The 26,865-nt window shown below is 44.7% G+C and overlaps 1 protein-coding gene across 2 annotated transcripts in view; it reads left to right on the plus strand.

The window, feature by feature from the left end:
* Positions 1–26,865, plus strand: part of CNTNAP2 (contactin associated protein 2) — a 1,139,689-nt gene that overhangs the window by 476,731 nt on the left and 636,093 nt on the right. For both annotated transcript variants that reach the window (XM_077304685.1, XM_077304684.1), the window contains exon 4: positions 24,432–24,579. In XM_077304685.1, coding sequence (XP_077160800.1) covers positions 24,432–24,579 — 148 coding nt within the window. The remainder of the gene's footprint in view (positions 1–24,431; positions 24,580–26,865) is intronic.

Here is a 26,865-nt window from a genome sequence, read left to right on the forward strand (position 1 = left end):
GTCACTAGTCCATTTTCTAATGTGACTTAAAGAAGCACTTTTTAGATTTAGGGGCCTAGGGAATAGATGTTAGTGATTTAAGAAGCCAATAGCTGACTCCCCCCCCCCACCCCCAACACCCACTGAAGGTGCATTCACACACAGTAAATAACACACTTGCAATGCACTGTGCACCTGGATTGTACTGTATGAAATGGCAAAATCCACTTGCAAACCGTCCCTGAGGGAAATGGAAACGCATTATTTAGTGTGCAAGAAAGCACTCTCAATGAGCTTTCTCCTTTCATGAGTGTTCAGGGATAGCCTTATTTATTGATGTGGAACATCTACTGGCATGGGCCCCCAATGGAAGTCTGTGGACATGGCATGTGTAGTCCCACCCCCAGGGACTGCCAGTAGATGGGTAGCGGCACCAGAGCACTGAGGTGCATTCAGTGCTTTAGTGTTGCTCCCGCCGGGGCCGGTCTTCCAAGGCTGCTCCCACCCTCTGGAGGGTGGGAGAAGCCTTGGGAGACTGGCAGGGGTGGAGCCAGCCCAGCAAGACACAGTGCTGGGTCTTGCTGGGCTGGCCCCACCGCCATGATGCCTCCAAGGCCACTCCTGCCCTCCGGAGGGTGAGGGCAGCCTAGGGAGACTGGCGGGGGAAGGGCCAGACCAGCAAGACACAGCACTATGCGTCCCTGGGCTGGCCTTGCCCCCACCAGAAGACATACCAGCAGGTAACAAGGGGGCAGGGAGCAAGGATTCTCACCCCTTATGTGGATGTTCCACATAAGAAGTAAGAATCCTTGTTGGCTGACTTTTTAAAGGGCATGTTGATCCATGCCCACTTTTGTCAGCAAAGGGGATCCAAAATGACTTGCAATATTCTTCCACAGTCCATTTGTATCATTACAGCAACCCTGTGAGGTAGGTTGAGCTGAGTATATTAATGGCCCAAGGTCTCCTGGCAAGCTTCCTTAATGGAGTCAGGATTCAAACCCCATGTCCTGATTGCAGACACACAGCAGGCAGGCAGAGGGAAGTTCTAGCCATCAGGGTTTGTCAAAATACCATTCCTGAGTTCAGATACCAGCTAGACAACACTCACAGCTTCAAGGGGAAATCCACAAGCAATGTTCTAAAGCACAGAGCAGGGTCAGAGATAAGGAAATCAGTCCAGAGTGCAAACTGCAACATCAGCACCTAACAAAAACATTCCTTCCACACACCCACTCCCTTGTTTGCTGCTTTTAACATCATGCTAAGCACTGCCAGACTCTTCAGCCCCAGTCCTGCGAACACTCATCCTCACCACTGATGTCTTGTCGGAGCTGTGCTGCCAACCTAGCACTGCACCTTCTGTCTTGCAGCGCCCTCCTTTTATTCCTCCCACCTGTTCCCATGGCTCTGATGATAGGAGAGGTGGACTTATCAGCAAATGGCTGTGGGTTTTGGTCAGGTCTGCTGGTTGTCTCTTTTCCAACGGAGTCCTCTGCACCACCTGGGTCTACTCCAACACTCATCCAAGTGGTTGAGAAAGCTTGAAGAGCCTAAACACACACAAACTTGTATACATGTTGGGTTTGGGGCAGAAGTTTGGCTGAAAGTGTCAATATTGGCGGGGGTTATCAGACTCAAATGTACTCCCCATTACCCCTGTGTACACACAATTTTGACACCTACATTGGGGTTTATAGGTGAGTCTGACCCAATGTACAGTGTGGTTATTGGGACAAAATGGGAACCCCGTACATTAAGTTCCTTGGAAGAGCAGTTTGATAAGACACATTAAGGAGCATGCTCACCTGGGAATCCCATTGAGCTGAATGGGACTTTTCTGTCAATGGACATAGGAGCTGCAGCACAATTTTTGGTGGATTGTGTTCTGTACAAATGCAGAATGATTAGTCTCTTTCTGGTTCATGCAGGTTAAAAGCATGGAATGGTGTTTCAAAGGTGTTAGCCTAGCATTTTGGATTTAGCAAAGTTGTATTCATCACGTCGATAAGCGAGATAGAGTCAGTTTTTTAGCACTGCTCTGAATTACACCCAAATTCTAATCTAAATCTATCACTTTTGATGTATGCTTATTGCTCAACCAAAGATACTTTAATATGAAAGCGCATTCTTGCTACGCATCATAAAACTGATTTCTGGCTTTCCTGATTCCCAGTCACATATGCAACTCTCACAAGAACAGCTGACATTTTAGAATTAGAATTCTTAAAATAACTTCTTTGATGACTTCACTAGAATCACATTAACTTCCCAGAAGGATCTAAGACAGTCTGAAGTTCTGACAATCTTTAAGGGAGCCTTTAAAAAAATCTTTGCTCTGAAACATGACTCAAAGCCATGCACAGAGCATTTTCCCCGCCACTGGCATTTGCAGGTGATCAGAACTTCAGCCAAACTGTGGCTCTCCAGATGTCCATGGCTACAATTATTATGAGCTGCTGCGTGCACATTTCTCCAGATACAAATTCCTCACGATCAGTATCTTTATGTGCCAAAACCCAGATCCTTCCTCCTTCTTCTTTTTTGAATTGTTTCCTTCCCAGAGTCATTGCATTCTTAATCCCGGCTTCTGCCCCTTCCTCCAGCTCCAGAGTTGTACCAATCATTTTCCTCTGTGGCCATTTCAGCTTTGGAAAACACGATGGGAGGGAAGGCAGGAACCTTTCCTTCCTTCACATGGCATTTCCGAGTTGAATTGAATTCTTATGTATTTTAAAAATCCCTTTCTTCACAGCTGCTGCATGAAGCAAGTTGAGCAAGCTGAGTCTAGGGGACCCCCCCAATGCAAACTCAGCAACCTCCCCCCCTCCTCAACATACCGTGTGGTGACAGAGCTGTTGGGCCATACAGTTTCAAAAAGCATGTGGGGGAACTGCACGTCTCAATGCTGCGCCTCTCCCAAGCATGCTGGTTTTTGACATTGCACCAGTGAGAATTCCAAAACTGCAGAGGGAAACAAGGCAATCCAAAATTCCACGTCCCCCAAGGCCGTGCACAAAATAAAATTAAATAAATAATACAAAAAGCTACTCGTTGATTCCATGAAAACCTATTAATAATGGCACGAGACAGAAAGACAATAGAAAAAAAAGTTTTAAAATTCAAGAAAAGTGAGAAAGAACTCAGGTTCTGGAATGCATTGCAAACCTCCCCCCTGCCCTTTAAAACTCCTGGGTTTTGTCCTGGCCTCCCTGCTCTGGGCAGTGCATCTGATAGCTCTTATTTTTGTCTGTGGCTATCCTTGCCTGTTTCTGTTTGTTTTCCTCTACTGCATTAGGCATTTTCATTACAGAGTGCGCTGTTTAGGCGGTGGACACAAATCACAAAACTTGTAATGTTCCACGGGAGCTTTGATCTAATGCTGTGCCTTTAGTGCTACAATCACTCAAGCCGTAGCCACTCATTTATAAAAAAAGCAGCACCCCTTTCCTCCTCCGTCAGTTCCTGCAGATGACTTTAATGAAGTACCTTCCCGGTAAACACCATTTCTCGTCTAGAATACGGTAGCCTCTAGCAAGAAGTCCTGTTACGGGACAAAGCCACAAATCTATGAGATGTCTGGATGGCCTGATGCCTTTTTTGTTAGGACTCTATTCAAGGATAAGTGACACTGCGTTAGTGTCTGATATATTATCTGGCTTCGCAGGGCATGCCTCGTGTTAACAGTTAAGAATCTGCAGCCGTTCACGGCCTTTACAGTAAGCCATAGGTGGGCTGGACCCAGCTATGATTTTAGAGAACACCCATTTCCGCACATGCCTCTCCATTCCTGTGGCCCCTTTTGACCTGCAGCAAAGCCATTTTGTGCTCTGACCAGCAGCAGCTCTTCAGGCAGCAGTTCTTCAATGAACTTGTTTCATGTCACCTACTACCTCATTCTTTTAAGCAGAGATGGCCTGGAGGGGCAGCAGGAAGGCATGGCCTTTGCAATGACATTCTGGGAATTTTCCCTAATCTCTATGGTAGATTGTCTCCTCCTCTCTCTATATATGGTAGATTTGGAGGTTCCTGCCCAGGGGAAACAAATATGTGAATTTTAGTGGAAAAGCCAATGACTCTTAATTTCTCAGTTTTATTAAGCATTCAAAGGATCCTGTTAGGTAGGTTTACCTCACTCTGTGTCCCGTTCTAACATGGGGCAACTCGGTGGAAGCAACTACACCCAGCCTAGTTTTTAGTATTCTCCGATCTATTGCTTCTGATGGATAATACTCAGCCACAGACCTGTGTTCTCTGACTCATTTTTGAGCACCTGCTTGGTATGCAGAACTCCTAGGATGAATCCTTTACGTCTCCAGTTGAAGGGTCTCAGGTACTGAGAAAGACCCCAAAGAGTCACCGCCAGAGGAGGTGATACCAAATGATAGAAACCCACAAACGACTCAGTATATTAAGACAGCTTGGAATCCCTTTCCAGAGCTGACAAAGGTGTCTTAAGCTGGAAGCCATTCTTGCATTATGGAGCAGTGCATTCAATAATGCATGGTACGGAACTGTATTTTCCCTTTTCCGCTTTGAAGCTACTGCCAGTCGAGTGCTTCCTGGTATTACAAATGGGAAAGAGAAAGAGCGAGAGAGATTTACCTGCATGTTCAACATTGCATCTGTTATGACCTTGTCTTTTCCCCCTAGGCAATTGGGTCTCCAACACTTTCACCTTTTTTATTCCTTATGAAAAATGAATTCCAAACCACAGAATATTTTGGTTGCTCTGGTCTTTCCTTATCCTGGTGACTTTTGAGATCCTATCTCCACGATGGGGTGATTTCAAGCTACCTTTACTTTACTATATATATATATATATATATATATATATATATATATATATATATATATATATATATATATATATATATATATATATATATATATATATATATATATATATATATATATATATATATATATATATATATATATATATATATATATATACACATATATACTATACACACATATATACTATACACACACACATACACACATGCACAAACCACCTCTACAAGCCAGTGTGGTCTAATAGTTATGAGAAGCAGCCTCTGATTTGGAGAACCAAGTTTGATTCCCCACTTCTCCACATGCAGCCGTCTGAGGGACCTTGGGGCAGTGACAGTTAGGGTTGCTTTTGCAGAGCCGTTCTGTGAGAGCTCTCTATTAGGCTCATCCTACACATGTTGTATAATGCGCTTTCAGAGTGTTTTTGCGGCTGGATTGTCCTGTGTGAAATAGGAGCATCTGCTTTTAAAGTGCATTTAAACAGTATTATCCATTGAGGCCCAGCCTCCCCTCCCTCACTGGTTGTCTGTTGTGGAAAGAGGAGGAGAAGGTGATTGTAAGGTGCTTTGAAACTCCTTTGGGTAGTGAGAAAAGGGTATAACACCCAACTTTTCATCTTTTTCTTCTTTCTTCTTTTTCTTCTCCTTCTCCTTGAAGGTCAGTCTCTCCATCGGCCATTCTCTGAGTCCAGTCTTCTGTTTGGTATGACTGTTCCAGGATCAGTTAACCTACATTTGTGATCAAGTGTTGCATTGTCCCTTTCAGCCTTGATGAAAATTGTCTTCTTAGCTTTCTTCCAGAACGTTCCAGACTGGGCTGTGGTTACACTGGCTGGTCATAGCTGCAGAAGGCTTCTGGTTTTTCACGTCCAGTGCACCTCTGTCATTGGGGAATTCTAAATTAAGCAGAATCAAGGGTCGGCAGTAAATGATTGGCAAATATTTCCATCGTTAATGCTGCTGGCACACACCGAGAGTGTGCAGGAAATGAAATCTCAGCTGTCATTGTTTGGGGTTTGTAAAATTCTGGGCATACATGTTCCAGGTGAGAGGAAATCTGAACGCTTTTCAGAAGGTGATAGAAGAGGAAGAAAGAGAGGGCAGGGCAGGGTGGGAAGCAGAGGCCACATTCCTCATGTTCCTGGGTCCCAGTCAGGGTTGCAGATTCCCTGGGGCATCTTCCTCCTCAAAAAAGAGAGAATTCCAATCAATTCCCTTTCATAGGTCATGACAAAATCCTCCACTCCCCACCAGTACTGAGGTCCCAGTTGATCTGGAACAGCTCAGGCAAGCCTAATCCAAATCTCTGAAGCTAAGCAGTGCTGACCCTGGCTATTGTTTGGATGGGATTCAGATGGAGATCCTCCAAGCAACACTAGAGGTCATGATGCAGAAGGGAGAAATGGCAAACCACCTCCGAACGTCCCCTGCCAGGTGGCCAGGCAATCCTCAGATCTCTTGGCTAGCCTAGAAGGCTGGGGATTGTTACAAACATGAGAAAAGCCTTGCTAGATCAGACCAGCCAGCCATCTGGTCCAGGTCCAGGCTCCTGTCTCATACAGTGGCCAACCAGAGGTCAAGGCCTTCTGCTGATGTTTCTGGATGTTTGTCACCTCCTCTGTGCTCCGTCTGGGTGATTGGAATGTGGTTGCCGAGACCCAATTTGTCACCCCGTCCGGAGGAAGGTCCATGGGCCAGACCAGAAGACTGATAATCTCTGCCTGATAATCCAAGCAGATTTTCACTGTCCTAAAGGGGGTGGGAAATGGAATCCTCCTTTTCTCATTCGCAAAAAGGTGGTTGAATCAAGCTCAAGTTTGCCCTGCCATGTGTTCTTCCCAACCCTTCATGTTTGAAAGAACACTAATATCTTCTCCTTCCTTAAAAAAAAAAAGTGTGCTAGATAAAAGAAGGTGTGGAAGCAATCTGGAAGAAAATCACAATGCCCCCCCTCCTCCACACACGCAATCCACATTGTTTCTAACACCACATACTTTGTGAGCCACCAAAAGGAGAAATAAATGAAACACTAGATAATAAACGCAGCAGATGTTGTGGCTGTGGAAAGGTCAGCTGCTTGCAGAATGGTCTAAACAGCACTTTGCCAGGATTAAAGTGATGGCACATTACACCTCTGACCTTTTAATCTGTTTTCCTAGACATACCTTGCACACTTGAGTTAAAAGCTACAGTATGTCAATTGCATAAAAAAGCATTTCTACCTAAATACTGGATTCTTTCTTTCTTTCTTTCTTTCTTTCTTTCTTTCTTTCTTTCTTTCTTTCTTTCTTTCTTTCTTCCTTCCTTCCTTCCTTCCTTCCTTCCTTCCTTCCTTCCTTCCTTCCTTCCTTCCTTCCTTCCTTCCTTCCTTTTTTTCCCTTCCTTCTGTCCTTTTCTGTCCTTCCTTCCTAGATGAAAGAATCAGAAAGATTTCCCCCCCCCTACACACTTTGTTACTATTTTAAATATTTTCATTGGTGAGTTTTGTTTGGATTAACACACTTTTTACCCAAACTGAAGAATGTAACTTCTCACGCCGTATAATCCACTTCCTAGAATTCTTGATGCAGAAGGAAAACCATTTGTGGCTTTGAAGGATAACCACGCAATTACTGCCTAATGAGAGTGGATTAAGTTTGGACCATTTCCAATTTATTACAAATCCCTGCCAGAAGAAGGGATTCATGCTCTGAGCTCCCCCATCCCTTCCCTCCTGTCTTGGTTGCCAAAAACAAAGCAAATGAAATCGTAATGCCCCTGTGGAGCCGAATGTGTCATGTACCGAATGTGTAGGAACGAAGGACAAAGAGGCATAACAGGAGAAGAGCTGTTTTTTGGGCCCTTCTTTTCAGAGGCCCAAGGAGTCTCAAAGTGGCTTACAATCACCTTCCCTTCCTCTCCCCACCTGTGAGGGAGCTGAGGCTGAGAGAGCTCTTAGAGAGATCATCTGACTGCCTGTGGAGAAGTGGGGAATCAAACCTGGCTCTCCAGATTACAGGCTCACTATAGCAAGCCACTGCTTTAATTTTGCAAAATGGAGGTTGTCAACCATTTTACCAGTTGGACGTATGAAGTAGTTTTATGTTGAGTGAGAAGGATCGGGGGCTGAAATGATGGCAACGTGTCCCTTCTGCTCTAGCAGTCCTACTGATCAGTCATGGTGCTCTGCCCTGGAGTTCTCTCTTAATTCTTATAATCTATGACTACTACCTTTCTTTGGTGTATCCTGAATCAATTGCCCATTAACGTCATTGTGTGCTTGTTAAATGCTGATGAATGGGAACACAAAGACAGGGGTTGAAGTGACTGTTATGGATGTCACAAAGATGAGAGATGCCAAAGGCGAAGGTGCATTCACATCAGAGGTAGGAGACCCAGCAACAAGTGTCCAGCAACAATCACTCAAGCCCTGAACACAATGGAAATTAAAAAAGAGATAGTCCTTCTGGATCAGACCAGTTGTCCATCAGTCCAGCATCCTCCTTCACACAGTGATCGAAAGCATTGCACTGGGTACCCAACATTCAGAGCTTAGGGTCCAAGGCTGTTCCCTGTAGCTGCCTCTTAGCAGAAGCATTTGGAGGCCTCTGGATATGAAGATTCCCTTTCCTCACCATGACTAGTAGGCATAGAATCATAGAATCAAAGAGTTGGAAGGGGCCATACAGGCCATCTAGTCCAACCCCCTGCTCAATGCAGGATCAGCCCAAAGCATCCTAAAGCATCCAAGAAAAGTGTGCATCCAACCTTTGCTTGAAGACTGCCAGTGAAAGGGGAGCTCACTTCCATTGATGGGCTTCTCTGCCATTAATTGGTCTGATTCCCTTCACCTCTGCTCCTGGCCATCACTATGTCTACGGGCAGTGAATTCCTCAGTGGAATCACGCACTGAATATAGGAGAAGGAGCTGCTTTGAAGTACCTCACATTTTACTACCGGAAGGAGCCTCAAAGCGGTACAATTGCCTTCCCTTCCTCTCACCACCACAGGCGCCCCATGGGGTAGGGGGGGGGAGGCTGAGAGAACTGTTATTGGCCAAAGGTCACAGAGCTGGCTGCATGTAGAAGACTGCAGAATCAAACTCAGTTCTCCAGATTAGAGGCCGCTCCTCTTAACCACTGTATCACGCTGGCTTTCAAGAAGTACTTTCTTTGGTGTATCCTGAGTCAATTGCCCATTAACGTCATTGTGTGCTTGTTAAGTTCTAATATTATAAGAGAGGGAGAAAAAGCTTTCTCCACTTTCTTCACTTTGTGCATAATGTTATAAACCCCTATCATGTTCCCCCTTAATACACTCTTTTCTTAAAAAAAAAAAAAAAACCCTGAAAAATCTCAGATTCTTGAGGCTTTCTGCATTTAAAAAGAAAGGCACCAAACTGTTCCAACTCCTTACATGTTAACATCGGTTGGCTACTCCCTGTCATTTGGTTAAACCCAACAGAGTTTTGACACAGACCCAGAGTGTCCCTGGAAATGCATTGACATCACTTCTGGACCAAGCCCTATGAAGATAGGTTGAGGGACTTGGGAATGTTCAGCCTGGAGAAAAGGAGGTTGAGAGGGGACATGATAGCCCTCTTTAAGTATTTGAAAGGTTGTCATTTGGAGGAGGGCAGGAGGCTGTTTCTGTTGGCTGCAGAGAAAAGGATGCGCAGTAATGGGTTTAAACTACAAGTACAACGATATAGGCTAGATATCAGGAAAAAATTTTCACAGTCAGAGTAGTTCAGCAGTGGAATAGGCTGCCTAAGGAGGTGGAGAGCTCCCCTCACTGGCAGTCTTCAAGCAAAGGTTGGATACATACTTTTCTTGGATGCTTTAGGATGCTTTGGGCTGATCCTGCCTTGAGCAGGGGGTTGGACTAGATGGCCTGTATGGCCAACTCTATGATTCTATGATTCTACACAGGAAGTGATGTCAGATTACTGACCGCTTCCCCCACCCCCACCCCCCGGAAGGTAAGTCTGCAACTGGTTTCCATGAGGGGTCTGGCAAACCTGCATATTGAAGGTGCCATTTTTGGTCCCTGGTATCTCTAATTAAGGCTCTCACATTGCAAATGCATTTGTTTGTCCCATGTTCAATTCCCAGCATCTCTGCTTACAGGATTTGCGGATTAAAAGGCACCTTGGATTCCCTTGGAACCAACTGAAGTTGCACATGGCTACTTCAGATGAAGAATTGGAAGGGGTGTGGAATTGGGCTCACTGTGGGTAGACAGGTAGTTGTGAATTTCCTGCATTGTGCAGGGGGTTGGACTAGACAGCCTGGGAGGTCCCTTCCAACTCCATGATTCTACAAGCCATCTGCTGCCTTGTGACTGCTGGTTGTTTCAGGTCTTCCATCTTGCCTTCCTTCATGCAGATATTATGTAGAGTTGTATTTCTTTGCATGCCTTTGAAGTACCACAGTACCCTGAACTAATTCCAATGGATGCATAATTCCCTACCTGTTCTTACTGATTGATTGTAAGAAACTTTGTAAAATGAGTTGCAACGTGATTTAATGGCCTAATTTGCACGCAACGGAAACTTTCTAAATATAATTCCAACTTGTGTTATAAATCTTGGGAGTATAGGCACTTAGAGTCCATTGATTATTGCTTCCTTCGGAATCATTTTTCTCCCCCATAAAAGATGAGAACATTATAGACTGCAATTTTTTTTTTGTTTGCTTTTCTATAGGATACTTTATTTTCGCTTTCTGTTACTGGGCACGGTGTTGAAAAGCTCCGATTTAATCTACCATGACCAACCTCAAGGTAGGGCCTAGAACAGGGGTCGTCAACCTGTGGTCCTCCAGATGTCCATGGACTACAATTCCCATGAGCCCCTGAAAGCAAATGCTGGCAGAGGCTCATGGGAATTGTAGTCAATGGACATCTGGAGGACCACAGGTTGACTACCCCTGGCCTAGAATACTCCTGAAATAGCAGTGGATCTCCAGACTACAGAGATGAGTTTCCCTGGAGGAAGTGGTTGCCTTGGAAGGCGTATCACAGCAGCTGTCGGAGCTGGCTATCCTAATTAGGCCAAGTGGGCATGCTGAGAACTTCATGGGAAATACATTTGGTGGGCAAATGTACTGATTTCCACAACTGCTCCTGAACCCAACCTGGTCTCACTTTTGCTCTATGAGGTTGCCTCTAAAGCACCAAGGGCTGTGTTGCCTTCTGTTTTGTGATGCTTCTGCAACTGCTAAATAAATGAAATCTACATCCTTCCTGAGCAGGACTACCTTCTGATCTTTAGGAATTCCTGGAGATTTGGAAACAGTGAGTGGAGGTGGTGGTGACTGGGCAGAAAGGGAGTTTAGCAGAGGTGTCTCCTTTGGGTCTACTTCCTGAGCTGCTAGTCCTCCAGGGGAACTGACTTCTGCAGATTGGGGAGCAGTTGGAATTCCTGGAGAACTCCAGACCCACCTGCAAGTTGCCAAACCCTTCAACTGGCTAGGGATGCCAGACCCCCCAGTGTGGGTGAGGTCCCCCGGTTCAGGCACTGCTGGCCCACTGGCTGGTGGGGGAAATTACCCGCATTTCCTGACAGCCAGTCCAATCAACCTCATTACCCTACTCCTGGCTCCTGGTTGAGGGTGGTAACTAAACGACTCCAGGATACACAACTACAATTGCCGCAGGGCTATGGGAAATGTGCATGCACCAATTGCTGCAAGTTGAGACAGATCAGCGTCCATTAACATGGTTCAGAAACAAATAAGCGCTAATTGTTGGGATATATATCCTTATCCATCCATGGTTCCTCTATATATTTGTGAAACAGCCGGGGGGTTGGAATGTGTCCGGCTGTCTGAGTTGGAATAGGGCCAATCAAGGTGCAAACAGCAACGCTGGCTGCACCCTGATTGGCCCTGCTCCTACAGCTCTCGCCCTCCCCCCTGGACGCTAGCCATGTTCCTCTCAGCCACACCAGAGACAGAAAGAGATACATAGAGCCCTGCCAGACTGAATACAAGCCCTCATTTCCTCCTATCGCTCCTGCTGCAAGGGAGGCAGAGAGAGACACAGAGAGAGCTGCCCCAAGCTGCTGACAGAGACACCGAGGGAGGTGCCCTTGCTGCAACGGAGAGACAGACAGACAGACAGACAGACAGACAGACAGACAGACAGAGCTGCTCCAAACTACACACCAACCCTCCTTCCCTCCTACAAACCAGCCCTAATGACCTGCTATGCCTCCTGCTGTAAGGCAAATTGCAAAATCCAGTGCTTATTTGTGTGTATATATGTATGTGTGTATATGTATGTGTGTATATGTATGTGTATATATGTATGTGTATATATGTGTATATATGTGTATATATATATATATATATATATATATACTTTGTATATTTGTGTATATGTATATATATATATATATATATATACACAAATATACAAAGTGTATATATATATATATATATATATACATATACACAAATATACAAAATATATATATATATATATATATATATATATATATATATATATATATATATATATATATATATATATATATATATATATATATATATATATATATATATATATATATATATATATATATATATATATATATATATATATATATATATATATATATATATATATATATATATATATATATATATATATATATATGGTCCATTCTCACCCCCTTAGCAGCCCTACTGACCTCCTCTCCATGCAGTGGTCATGGGCAGACTGGCAGCGATTTCTCCAGGTTGCCCCTGGCTGGGCTGGGTGGGCAGGTTCTGTCAGAACTTTATCCCAATGACTGGGCCAAAATCCTGAGTGGGTGTGGCCTGTCAGAGGCAGGGCCCAATTGGGCCCTGCCTCTGACAGGCCATGCCTACTCTCCATCCACTTATTCCTTAGTGTGTTATTATAACAGCGAGACCCACTGTTATAGAGATACACACACACACACAAAATCTGGGGGGGGGGAGATTTCTATTGGGGTGCTGCTGTTTGCCTCCTCTCCGATCCCCTTTCAAGTCAATAACAGCAGGGGAAGGAAACCTCATGCAGCACTTTTTAAATCCCCCACTGTTTTATTCATTTTATCCAGCAATCTGAGACTAATGTTCATTCTTGATTAGTGTTTTATCACTAGTCTCAAATCACTGTTTGTTTGTTTGTTTTAAGATGGAGGGAAATCAAAAAAGTGTGTGAAAGGCTGCAAGCTGCCTTGGGCATCTGTTTATAGTGCTGGCGATAGTCAGATGGGCAGGGAGGACTTTGAAGTGGGTGGGGAAGTCAGGAGAGAAAACTTTCTGCTTTTTGGTTTACTTCAGCTTACAAGAGAACAGCAACAAAAAAAGTCACCACAGAAAAGCATTCAGAAAACACAGGGGGAAAGCAAAAAAAGCAAAGTTATCCTGGAAGTGATTGAAACATATGGGGGTGGGGTGGGGGTGGAGAACCCAAAACATACCCTGAATGCAAAGGAAAATTGACGTGCACAAAAGGCCTGTATTAGGCATGTGACCAGATAAGAATTGGGGAAGTTTCGAATTCAGCCCAAATTGATTTGGGCCAAATCTGAATCACCTGAATCACCATTCACTAGTTTGGATTCAGCTGAATTGATATGTCTGAATCCAAATAGCTTCGGTGCCATTATAACCTACGGTGCAATTCAAGTCAATGGGAATTTTTGCCTTTTTGTCTATTCTGTAGTCTGGAGGGGTGGGAGTTTGAGATGGAGACACCAGATTTGCAGTGCAGCCATGGGAGCCTCTCTTCAAAAGAACCCCCATGTGTCAAAAAGATTGGATCAGGGTCTCCAGTTCTACAGGCACCCATAGAAGATGCCTTATCTGATCTCCATTGTTTCCTATGGTGGGAAAAATAGATTTTTTGTTCTCCCTCTTTGCATGTCCCTCTTTGCATATCCATAGAGTTGGACCCCCTAATCCAATCTTTTTTGAAACTTGGGGGGTCTTTTAAGGAGAGGCTCACATAGTAAAATGCAAATTTGCTGCCTCTACCTCAAACTCACCCTTCACCCTGACAATAGAATACATGAAAACGCAAAATTTCCCATTAACTTTAATGGCACCATAGTTTATAATGGTGCCAAATCACTGAATTGTTACCCAAATCACCAAATTGCAATTCCGATGAGGCTGATTCAGACCTTTTAAATAGAAGGGAAGAATAATCCAGCTCAGATACGGCCAAAAATACCTGAATCAGCATTTATTTGGGTACTTTTTGTCTTATCTGAGCTGAATCACCGATGCCTAGCCTACATTTTTGGTATTTTAATCACTCACTATGCAAATCAGTATTTCCTTTTTTATCCTGAATCTACTGTCCATCAGTTTCACTGGAAGCTCTTGAATTCTAGTATATTGGGAGAGGTAGAAAATGCTGTCTTGGTTAACTCTCTCCACCACCATGTGCAATTTTATAATCCTCTGCTATGTCCTCCCTACATTATCTCTTTTATAAACTGAAAATTTTCAGCCTGTTCAGCCTGTTTGCCAAGCCCCTAATCATCTTGGTTGCCCTCTTCTATATTTTCTTCCATCTCTGTGATGAAACAGTAGTGCATATTAATTACTTCTTGATGATACTATAAGCTAGATCCTTGCCGTAATTTTAATTGCATTTGTATATGTGGTTTTTAAAAAACCCTGGGCTGGATTTGAGTGTTGTTTTAGCGAGTGACCTTTAGTTCAAACAGAGAACTGAACAAAAATATTGATCTATCTTGGGGGGGTTATGAGATTTACTAAGATAATTTATGCCAAGCACTTTCCATACTCGAGAAATCCTTGACATAAGTATTACGTGCCGAGGGGGGGGAAATGGAAACATGCCATCTGTTACTTTCAAATATTGCCAATATCTATTGCCCCTCAAACTTGAATGAAAAGTAATTTTATATTAAGAAATCAAGGAAAAGAGCCGAGGCTTTATGCCGTCCCCTTAAGCGTTACCCGTCTTGGTTCTTATTTTTGCACTTGTCAGCTTAAAACTTGGCTACGTTTATTAGAAAGAGCAGAGGAGATAAAAATGGGTTCATCTCCACTTGCAACCAAGAAATGGAATAGTCTGAGATTCTAATTGCATTATAATAGGAATCAAATACGGTATTTTGGACACTATAATCCATTTACAGGAGCAACAGCAAGAGTATTGGGAAAATAAAAGTAGATTTTACCTGCCCTGACACCTCAATTAGTGCTCTCAAATTTCATCCAGTATTTGATTAGAATTTTCGTAAAAGGACTGTTGTGGGATGTGGGAAGTTCTGAGCATGCTCAGTTTTTAGTCATCTGTGGCATGGTGGCAAATAGTTGAATTACACTGAAACAAAAGCACAATTGAGAACTGCAAAGCCCTTCCAGATGTAATGTTTTCAGTCAGACGTTTTATTAGGGACAGACACACATTTAATAAAAACAGTAAGAGATTAATTACTTTTAAACCAATTTCATTTCATTTGCGGCATGTTCAAAGGAATCATTCCTGTGATCTGTATAATACCAATATCTCCCAAGTGCTAAACTGATTCAAAACACAGAAAGACTTAGAAGACTTAGCAGCAGTCCTCTGGGACTAGGATCTGGAATACTTTAGTTCAAGGTCATTCTCTCAGCCTCCTAATTCCCCTGGTAAGGTAAAGGTAAAGGTGTCCCCTGTGCAAGCACCGGGTCATGTCTGACCCTTGGGGTGACGCCCTCTAGCGTTTTCATGGCAGACTCAATACGGGGTGGTTTGCCAGTGCCTTTCCCAGTCATGACCGCTTACCCCCCAGCAGCAAGCTGGGTCCTCATTTTACCGACCTCAGAAGAATGGAAGGTTGAGTCAACCTTGAACCGGCTGCTGGGATTGAACTCCCAGCCTCATGGGCAGAGCTTTCAGACGGCTGCCTTACCACTTTGTGCCACAAGAGGCTCTTGCGCCACAAGAGGCTCTAATTCCCCTGGATTGGTGTTCAAAAAAAATGAGGAAGGGGGAAAACAATGGATGCTAATATGAGCCCCTCTGGGAAGCACCTTTAAGACCAACAAAGATTTATTGAAGGCGTGAGCTTTCAAGTACATGCACTCTTCCTCAGAGTGCTTGCACTCGAAAGCTCACCGGTTGAATAAATCTTTGTTGGTCTTAAAGGTGCTCCTGGACTCTGATTTTGTTGTGCTACTTCAGACCAACCCGGCTACCCAACGTTGTTGTTGTTGTTGTTTTGAAGAAATCCTGTTCTAAATACAGTCCTTGTATTTGAGTAACCAGAACCCAGCACAGTAACATGATAAACATGCCCATCATCTCCTCATGGCAATAACAGCAGGGTGGGGGCTTGACTTATTCATGAATGATTCTTAAACAATTTCTTTAAAAGGAGCAAAGGTGTTCCACTGTTGGTGGGAATAGTTTTTTTTTTAATGGAGTAAAATAAATGCCAAAAAAAAAGCTGTATTACTATCTTAGATGAGCATCACTTTTTCCCCCCTCCTTTACAAATTTTAGTATATTTGTTTCTTAGATTTGATTCTGCATGCCTTCCAGGAAGTTCAGCGTCTGGTACATTAGCTTTCTCCCCCTTCCCCATGCTATCCTCACAACAGTCCAGTGAGGTGTACTAGATTGAGAGAGAGAAAATGATCCAAAGGTCACACAGTAAGCTTGGTAACTGAATGGAAATTAGAACCTGCACTTTGATGGGCATTATTCTGTACCTTAAGGACTCTCCAAATAGCTTAGGATTTCCTTCCCTTCGTTGTAGCTTCAGAGGATAATATAAGCTACAACTTGGGGCAGGGGGGGGGGTTAGGCTATTGTTTGTGCATTGAAGTTCACTGATCCATGCTGATCTTAGGATCCAAATCAGTTATTCACCTCCCCAGATTGCAAATGAAGTTTTTTTTAAAAAAAATAGAATCTGACCTTCCTTTGAGGTTAGCATTTTTTTCTTCGTACATATTCACCATCCGGTGGCAACTGAGTAATGGTGACTCCCAGCAAGGGGTTTCAAGGCAACAGAGAAGCAGAGGTGGGTTGCCAGTGCCTTCATCTGCCAAGTTTTTTCTTTCTGGGAGGTCCCCTTATCCAGATAGTGGACCTGCTTCTGAAGTCCTGACCTTGATGGTGGACCTCCTGGTAGCACCTGGGGTTTGGCCATTGTATGACATAGAGTGTTGGACTGGATGGGCCATTGACCTGATCCAAAATGACTTCTATTCTTGTGTCTGGGTTAGACCGTTTATGCACTGGAAACTTCACTGCCCCAGCTCCTATGCAGGAGCACAAATCAGGGGCGGATGACATGCACCAGGCCAAATGCTCCCCCATGTGGGTGCAGGAAGAGGTGGGATAACCTGCCACGACTAAAACTCCAGCCTGCAGCCCAGCATGAAACCTCCAGTGCATAAACGGTCTTAGTGATGCTTTGTATTCTTGGTGCTTGAAAGCAGCAACAGTGGGAGGTCTTCAAAAGTTCTGGCCCTGCTGGTAGACCTCCTGGTGGTACTTGGGTTTTGGTCAGTGTGTGACATACAGTGTTGGACTGGATGGATCATTGGTCTAATCCAACATGGCTACTCTTCTGTTCTTTTTTCACGTCTAAGATCTGATGTGGTCTGGCTGTATCATACCATTCCACATGGCCAGCATGTTTTCTAGCAACATGCAATTAGCTAGGTAATATTCTGTTTACAAAGGTGTGAGCAATTAGAATACAAGAGGATAAGAAAAGCAATTCAATCAGGGGGTCTTTTGTTGTTTGGGTTTTGCTATTATGCTTCATTACACTATGCAAATTAAAAAACATGTTGATGAACTACAGTGTGAGCAAAGAAAAGGTAGGAAAGAGAACAATTTCAATCACTCCCAGCTAAGATTAATCATAATGTTCCAACTGATAATGTTTGGAAAGCAGGCAGGAGAGCACTCCTAATTAGAGTTGGAGGATAATCCTGCTTCCAGCAAAATCCGAGGTGCATTTGGTTCCTGCCTGAGCCTAATGTCTAAGGAATTTTGAGAAAAGCAAAAAGACTTTTACTAAAACCGGTGAAATATACCAGGGGCATTCACACATCTTTATTTATAATAAATATTAATTGGTCTAAACTCGGTTCAGCCAAAAATACTTTATATCAGGTGGGAAAAAAAAAAAAACCTTTACTTCGCAATATTTTTAATGCTATTTGGTGCAGCATGAAGCAAATTAACATGGGCATCAGCCAACCTGTATGCTGCCCAGTGTACAAACCTCCAGCGCTTTCATTAGCGAATGGTGTGGGATGGCAATCTACAGGTTAACACATTGGTCCCAGCCACCATGTGGATTCTCCTGCCATGTGAAAGGAGGGGCACCACAATCACCCCAGGCTGGGCAGATCCCTTGATGCCTCCATAACACTAGGCAGTTAAAAAAGGTAAAGGTATCCGGTGTGCAAGCACCGGGTCATGTCTGACCCTTGGGGTGACGCCCTCTAGCGTTTTCATGGCAGACTCAATACGGGGTGGTTTGCCAGTGCCTTCCCCAGTCATTACCGTTCACCCCCCAGCAAGCTGGGTACTCATTTTACCGACCTCGGAAGGATGGAAGGCTGAGTCAACCTTGAGCCGGTTGCTGGGATCGAACTGCCAGCCTCATGGGCAGAGCTTCAGACTACATGTCTGCTGCCTTACCACTCTTCGCCACAAGAGGCTCTAACAGGCAGTTAGACAGGACTATCTCTGTCCTCTCTTCTTTACAAAGTTATTTCTCTTCAATTCCTGGGATTCAGAATAGACAGACATGGACAATGTGCTGGAGAAGTGAAGAGAAGGCTCATCCTGGGAAGAAAAACTTTTTACAAACTTGAGAAAGACTGTGAAGGACAACGATAGTTCACTGGCAACAAAGATCAGAATGGTCAAAGCCTGTGGTAACGTATGGATGGGGAGGACCCTAAGGGAGAATGAGAGAAAGAAGACAGATGCCTTTGGATGATGGACCTGGAGACTTTAACCAAAAACACCATGGACTGCAAGACAAACTAGCCAACCTGTTCTGGACCAAATGAAACCCAAGTGCCCTCTCAAGGTCCCATGATGAGCGCAAATGATGGATTGGAGGGGGGGGGGGATGATTACATCTTGTAAGACTGAAGAAGAGGCAGACAAAGAACAAGATGGAGGGATAGAATGGAAGAAATAAGAGGACTGGCAGGTTCAATGGCGGGTGTTTGTGCAGAAAGTCGCCAAGAGTTGGAAACAACTTGATGGAACCTAGCAACAAAATTGTCAATTTATTATATAAGCAACCAGTGCTGGATACCTCCTTTGCACATTTAAACTCTGCCAGCAGTGTAATCTTCACCCCCCCCCCTCCTCCCCAAGTCCCACAAAAGCACCTTGGAGTTACTTGGCTAGCTGAGATCTCTTGTACCATTGTGAGAGCTCTCCTGTGTGTTTTTCAAGGTTTTCAAACTCTTGTCACTTCCCCCACCCCAGTTTTTAGATTCTTCTAAAGCAAAGGTAGTCAAACTGCAGCCCTCCAGATGTCCATTGACTACAATTCCCATGAGCCCCTGCCAGCATTCGCTGGCAGGGGCTCATGGGAATTGTAGTCCACTAACATCTGGAGGCCCGCAGTTGGACTACCCCTGTTCTAAAGCGATTCTTCAATTATTCCGTGGCATTCCTTAGCCTGAGTGGTCGCCCATAAAGGACGGCCGCAGGCTCTGGATGGGATTCAAAAGTTGCTTTCAAGTTTGGGAACTTCCCCTCCCCCACTGACTGACATACATCTCTGTTTCTCACAAAATCCATAGCTGAAATAAGGGGGCTCCAATCTCCCCCCATGACATTTGATTGTGTTGAAGGGTATATTGAATGTGGCCAGCTCACTCATAATACAACAATCCGTATGAATATGGGGTGTCAGAACTGAACGCTGCTGAGGTTTCTCGACTTCAAGGAAAAGTTTTAACGAACTGGCTTCGCCAAGCATTATGTGGCTGTCAAGTGCTGATGCATGAGGTTTAGAGGCATGCGGGGCACAGATTGGTTTTGCAGCGTGCGGCTCGCTTGGAGCCATCCAGGCACTCGGAGGGCTGCTAGGCGTCAGGAGTGGGCCCAAGGCAAGTTGTCACTCACAATGAGGGGCCCTTGACAAGTTGGATGCTGAGCATGAAATTGCACTCGGTGCTTGCCTCATGCTCTGAATTGGCAAATGTCTGACCTTGCTGTGTTCTTCTCCGCCTTCCAAAGTTAGTTGGCATGAAGGGAAGGGAGTGACACACAAGTGTAGCACGGCTGAAGAAATTCAAATGCAGAGTGCCACAGGAATGACAGAAGAGCCAGTTATAGGAGATTAAGCCGGGTAATAGAGCTTATATTGACTTGGGTCTATTCTGCACACAATAGATAATGCATTTTCAATGCACTTTAGAAGTAGATTTTCCTGTTCTGCACAGGAAAGTCCAGCTGCCAAAGCACATTGAAAGTGCATTATCCTATGTGTGCAGAATGGGCCCTGGATAGCTCAGATTTGCTTGATCTTCTCAGATCTCAGAAGCTAAGCCAGGTCGGCCATGGCTATTGTTTGGATGGAAGACCTCCAAGGAAGACCAAGGCCATGATGTAGAGACAGACAATGGCAAGCCACCTTTGATCATCATCATCATCATTATTATTGATAATAATAATAATTTCACTGCTTGAAATGCATATGCAGATAATGTAAAGTATAAGAAGAATGCTTGTACTTGAAAGCTCACACCCTGAATAAATCTTTGTTGGTCTTAAAGATGCTCCCGGACTCTGATTTTATTGTGCTACTTCAGACCAACACAGCGACCCATTTGAATCTAGTAACATTACCATTACAGTCATTTAAAATAACTGGTACCCATTCCATCAGAACATCTCCTGTTTCAGGAGAGGGAAGATGGCAACGTAGGTGTATTATTTAGCCAGCTGTGGATGCTGGGTCAGAAACTGGATGGTGCATAAGCAGAAGCCAGGTCAGAGACTGGAGTTACTAAGAAACCTACTGAGGAGATCTCTGCAAGTCCCATCTGGAGGCAGATGTCCCTGCCCAGAGGTTTCATGAGCAGAAGCCAGGTCCAGAGACCAGGCTACTAAGAAACTCACTGAGGTTGGTTTATCTGAACTCTCCTGTGTCTCATCCATCAGAATCAACTTGGCCATCTTTTCAGGAATATAGCTTGGGGTCTTTTCAGTCTCCTCAAACAGTTAAGCCTGTGTTATTCTAAAATCATTCATCCGTCCATAACAGGAAGCAGGCGTGCTGCGGAGCATCCTAAGGGGGGGCTCCCAAAAGGGGAGGGGGCAGCTCTACCCCCCTCACAGCACAGACCTACAGTCAGGAGATGGATACCCGTGCCACACAGCCAATGCAGCTGTGCCTGTTGTTCTTTCCAGTTTTCTTAATATCCTCTAGTCACGCAAATATATTTATTGCATTTTGTAGTATCCACCCCCTTTAAACAAATATTTCAATACTATTGATTTCACACACACACACACACACACATATTTAATGAGGCATGTGTTAACTCTGGCAAAAAGGAGCCCCGGTAGATTGTGCAAAGTTCAATTTTGGGAGCTAATTTTGTAAGTATACAAATGCACCACTGTCAGAAATGGAGACGTGGTTGCTCCTCCGGCACATAATTCACAAACCTTGTAAATTGATTCACCCTCCCCCCCCCCCCGCCCCGCCTTGCAGTGATGAATTTCAGCCTGATGTTTGCTTTATGTATTGAAAGTGTGCTCCTGTAAGCCATTCGTCTCAATGAAGGCTGGAGTTCAAAGGAGATGGTTGTGCTGAAGATGAAATGAAATGTGTTTTAATTATCAAGGAAATTGATGGCATTTCTCGGCTCTTCGTTCCTTTTCTCTTTTTTTTTTCTTTTCAAGCCCTATTTATGTACCTACTTTAGGAAATGTCCTTGTGGATGGAGAGTCAGTGTGGTGTGGTGATTAAGGAGTCAGCCCAGCATCTGGAAGACCCAGCTTTGAACCTCTGCTATGTTATGGGATCATGGGTCAATCACTCTCTCTCAGCCTAACCTACCTCACAGGGGTGTTGTGAGGATAAACCGGAAGTGAGGAGAATGTGAGCCACTTTGGGTCCCCGTTAGGGACAAACGCAGGGCATTAATGAGGTACATAAATAATACAAAATCCTAGTAAGCATACAAATGTGGGGAAACCCACATTTGTGCAAGTTTAGTTTTCTTTTTAATTTGATCATGGTTGCTGGGAAACGAACACCTTGATATGTTTCTCAATGAAAGAGGAAGCCAAAGGAAGTGGGAGGGTGAAAATTTTGACCATTTATTGCCTGCAGATGTGGAACCAAGAAAAGAAAAGAAAAAGTTCTTGTAGGAGAGCACTATTGCAATCCTAATGTACAACCATTTTCTTTCAGTTTAATTGCCATGATTTCTCCCAAAGAAATCCCCTGGGAACAGTCATTTTGTAAATGTACTGAGGATGGTTTGGCAGGGCTCCCTTCCCTCCACCCTTTTGCTGAACCACAATTCACGGGTTGTTTGGCTGTGCAGTGTGACAATTAACTCGGCTTTACATTTATAGTGTGGCTGAATTTTGAGAGCATTTCAGGGACACGCTGTCATGCATCTAGGCCCATCAGTGATGTGCTGGCCCAGTTCCAATTAGTTCAAGCCAACGCTGACGCCAATTATTAGATGCCGGGGCCAACCATTTCTAATAAGTGCTGTGCAGCAAGGGGTGCTTGTACTGGATACATTTCAATTTTCAGTTGTAGCTTTTCTGATACTCTGCCATACTGTGAGAGGCTACAGTAAAGTACCAAAGGGATCTTCCAAAGACACAATAACGAAACTGTATGAGACCACCTCTCACCTCTCATACTCCTCCTGCAAAGGAGTTGCAGAGCTGCTAAGGCCAACTGGGAGGTCATCTCTGTGATGTCATGTGTGAGGGCAGCTGAGTCATAAAGCTCAGGAAACAGTGTCCAGGTGTACTGTCCAGGCAGGCAAGGCTGGATCCCATTGGAGCCTGAACTGCTGCTGGTGGCTGGAGCTCAATGTAAGCGAGGAGGTTCTGGGTTGTCGTTTGGTGGAGAAGATGGAACTTCAAGAGCCTTCTAGAGTGGATTACTACACAGATAGGCAGATGTGGAGCAGTTCAGTGGCAGAGGATCTGCTTGTATGCCTTTTCGGTCTTGGTACCTACCTGGTAGAATGACCTCCTTGAAGAGCTTAGGGCCCTGTTGAAGCTATCACAGTTCTGCAGGGCCTGTAAGATGGAACTTTTCCACCAAGTATTGGGTTGAGATCAGGGAGAGGAAGATCTGCTGGGTTCCTTCTCCTCTGAACACCCTCCCTGAGACATTGGGTCAAAGAGTCCATCACATCTATTAGGGTTGTAGGTGTTTCATGGACATGTGGAGGGTTTATTGCATTTGATGTTTACTGTTGTAAACCACTGGGAGCCAGCTGGATCTAGAGTGGTGGTCGATATAATTAATAAATAAAATAATAAATCAATGTATATGTTGAGCAGAGAGCTTGGGCCAATAGCAGCTCCTCTCTGTATGCATGGAGGGAAGTGTTACAAATTGTACTATACAGGTCCTCTTTCCTCCTTTTCCTTTTCTTTCCTTCTTTCTCTTCTCTTTCCCTTTATTCCATCTTGTGCTTGCTTGCTTGCTTGCTTGATTGATTGGTTGATTGATTTATGGATTTATGAACTGATTGGCTGGTTCCCACAGCTTCCTTCCATGCCTGCTTTTCTGAAGGGGCATGCCACCAGGGCAATTATTAGTATTGGTTATGGTTTTATTGATGCTTTTATTGATGTTTTAATGAATGTTTTAATTGTAAACCGCCCCCAGCCCATTCATGGAGAGCAGCAGTATATAAACCCAACCCAGGATGTCCACATAAAAGCATTAGTTGGAGGGCTCCAATAGAACTGCTCTGCGAGAATTGCTCTGCTTTCACCCCTATGCAAAAGTGTAGTAACAGATGTGGGCTGACAATAGTAGATGTGGGCTTGGATGGGAGCTGTGACCCTTCCCTGATAACTAAGATCTTGCTATGGGCTTGTGTCCTGTCCCAGTGCTCCATCATACTTGAAGTCTTCATTTGAAGACATTCTCCCCAGGATACACCCCCAAAATCTCCAAGTATTTCCCAAGCCAGAGCTGGCATTCCTACTCTGAGTGAGCCAGGCCCTCTACACTACAGGACTGCTCTATCCCATGAAGGTTGAATTGGAGCAGTTCATACCTTCTTCCTGGTAGATGGAAGAGGTTTGTGTCCTTCATGTTAAAAGTTCATGTCAAAGCATTGAGAGCCAGCATTGTGAAGTGGCCAAAGAGTGGTGGGACTCCAACTGGGTGACCCAGACCTACTCACAGATCTCTTACAGCTCTTCTTGCAGAGCAGTTCTCTCAGATCTCTGTTGCGGGGAGAAGAAGGGAAAGGTGTTTAGAAGCTGCTTTGGGACTCCTCTGCATAGTGAAAAGTGGGGTACAAAAAAACCCCCAGACCTTCTTCCTCTTCTTCCTGCCCCATATTTCCACGGTTCTGCCCCGGCTTGAATGCAAGGACCAGAGGAGTAGCTTCAGTTCCGGCATCTGTGCTTCTTACAAGATCTACATGCTACAAGGATTTTTGTTTTCTTTTGTTTTAGGCATTTCCTGGAAATATCAATTCTGACAATGTGGTGCGGCACGATTTACAGCATCCCGTGGTAGCACGCTATGTGCGGATACTTCCGCTTGACTGGAGTGGAGAGGGCCAGATTGGGCTGAGGATTGAGGTCTACGGCTGCCCATACTGTAAGTCCTTTGAATGTCGAATCTGCTCTTCCATTTCTGTCTTCTAAGAGGTCTTTCTGCCTCACGGCTTAGTATCAGCCTACAATGATAAAAATGATGCATCCGTTTCCCTCTGAGCACGAAAATGGCCCATTTTAACCTCTGTTATGTATGCAAATGATATATAATACTTTGAGATAGATCAAGATGGGCAGCTATTTTCATCTGTCTGTAGCAGCAGGAAAGGGCCAGAGTCCAGTAGGACCTCGAGGACTAAGAACATTTCCAGAAGGGTAGCAGCTTTCATGAGCTTCATTTCTTCAGATACCAGCAGTGACTCACTGAAGCTCATACCTTGTCATAAATTTTCTTCTTCTTTAAGGCAGGAATTCCCAACCAAGACTCCAGAGAACTCTGGGGTTACATGAGAGCTTCCCAAGGGTTATGTGGTCTTTCCCAGAAGTTCAGGTGGCCATTGACATCACTAGACATCACTGGCACTCACTTCCCCTGTTACTCTGCAGGCCTAGTCTTTCTCCATCATGGAAATGGGAAATGATCAGTAGATTGATTGGCTGGCTGGCTGGCTTCCACAGCTTCCTTCCATGCCCACTTCTCTGAAGGGGCATTCCACCACTTCCAGGGGTTCCCAAAGCCTGAAAAAGATTTCAGCCTAAGGGCTGGAAAAAGCTACTCTAAGGCAGTGGTCCCCAACCACAGATCAGTCAGCACTGAGCGAGGCTTTTCCCTGGCTGCTGCCTCAGGGGCTGCCCTGCCACTCTGCCGCCAGCTCACCTTTGGTGCTCTCCAGCGGTCACCATAGCTGGGGCTCCCCCTCAGCGTGGCGCTGCACAGCTGCTGCTGGCAGCGCCCCCCAGTGGGAGACAGGAAGTTAGGGGCACCGGTGGGAAAGCAAGTGGAGCAGGGGCTCAGGTGGCAGCGGTGACGTCCCTTGGCAAAAGACTACCCCGCCCCCCGGGCCTCAGTAAAATTGTCAAGCGTTGACCGGTCCCCGGCGATAAAAAGGTTGGGGACCACTGCTCTAAGATGTTACTAGACTCCTGTTCTTTTCTACTGTTGTAACTATGAGCCCCCCGTTCTTTTCTACATGAGCTTTGGTTCCATCCTCTTCCTTTCCTTCATCATACTAGTGGCTATCACTGCTGTGTTTCTCTTTTGGGAAAGAGTTTAGATGTGTGTGCATCACTTTTAAGGTCTGGAGGGAATTACTTCCAATATACATTTCGGAACGAAGAATATTTATCTGCAAATCCCAAGGATATCCCCTGGTTTTGCAGAACCCTAAATTGTAGCGACAGTTTGCCATTTTGTGCAGCTTTTATGATCCTCACAGGGGCCAGCCTAGAATATTAGATACCGGAATAATCTATGGTGGTGGTTGAGCTGTGGGCCAGGTAATTCCTGAGGCAAATGGTGAACTCACTGTGTATTTCAGCCCATTAACCCGGGTTTATATACTTCCATCTTGGCTGGATTTAATTGCAGCCTCCACATGAGGCAATCTGGATGGAGGAGTGGAGAAAGGCGCAAGCTATTTTGGTCCTCCACTGGGGAGAAGAGGTGGGTCCAAATGTAGGAAAATAAATAAATCATTCTGTTGGGGATTGCTGTGGGGCACCTAGTCCTGAACAGTTTGCTCCAGGGGGTCCCATAACTGTCCATAACAGCTTACAACATGGTCCTCTCCTCCTCCATTTTATTGCAATCAGCCAATGAGGTAGGTTGGGTTGAGAAAGAGTGACTGTCCCATGACCACCCAGTGAGCTTTCATGGCAGAATGGGAATTGGAAATTGGGACTCTCAGAACTGCCTCCTCCTCATTTAATTTATATACTGCCTTCCCTTGCGGGTAGGGGTGGTGGGCAACAGTCATTCCACAAACATAAATATTAATAAAAATCATAGAACGATAAATATAGCACAATATTAAATAATTGAACATCTGAAGAGACCTGTGAAGTTTCTTCAGATGTAGACTCTCAGTAGACACTCTGCATGGGGAGGGCCCATTCAGGGAGGCCCATTGGACCCACTGGTCCCAACCAAATGCTTGGCGGAAGAGCTGTGTCTGGCAGGTCCTGTGGGACTGAGACAGCTATGGCAGGGCCCTGATCTTCTCCGGGTGCTCATTCCATCAAGTGGGGGCCACAACATTGAAGCCAAATCTGGTTGAAGCCAGACAGACTTCTTTGGAGCCATGTGAAGCAGCTTGAACACTCACTGTACGCTACAATTTGGTTTCGGGCATTCTACATTTCTAGGTGTAATTTTTTTAAAGTGGTGCCA

Source organism: Paroedura picta, chromosome 11 (assembly GCF_049243985.1).
Source record: "Paroedura picta isolate Pp20150507F chromosome 11, Ppicta_v3.0, whole genome shotgun sequence".
In the NCBI taxonomy this organism is placed as follows: domain Eukaryota; kingdom Metazoa; phylum Chordata; class Lepidosauria; order Squamata; family Gekkonidae; genus Paroedura; species Paroedura picta.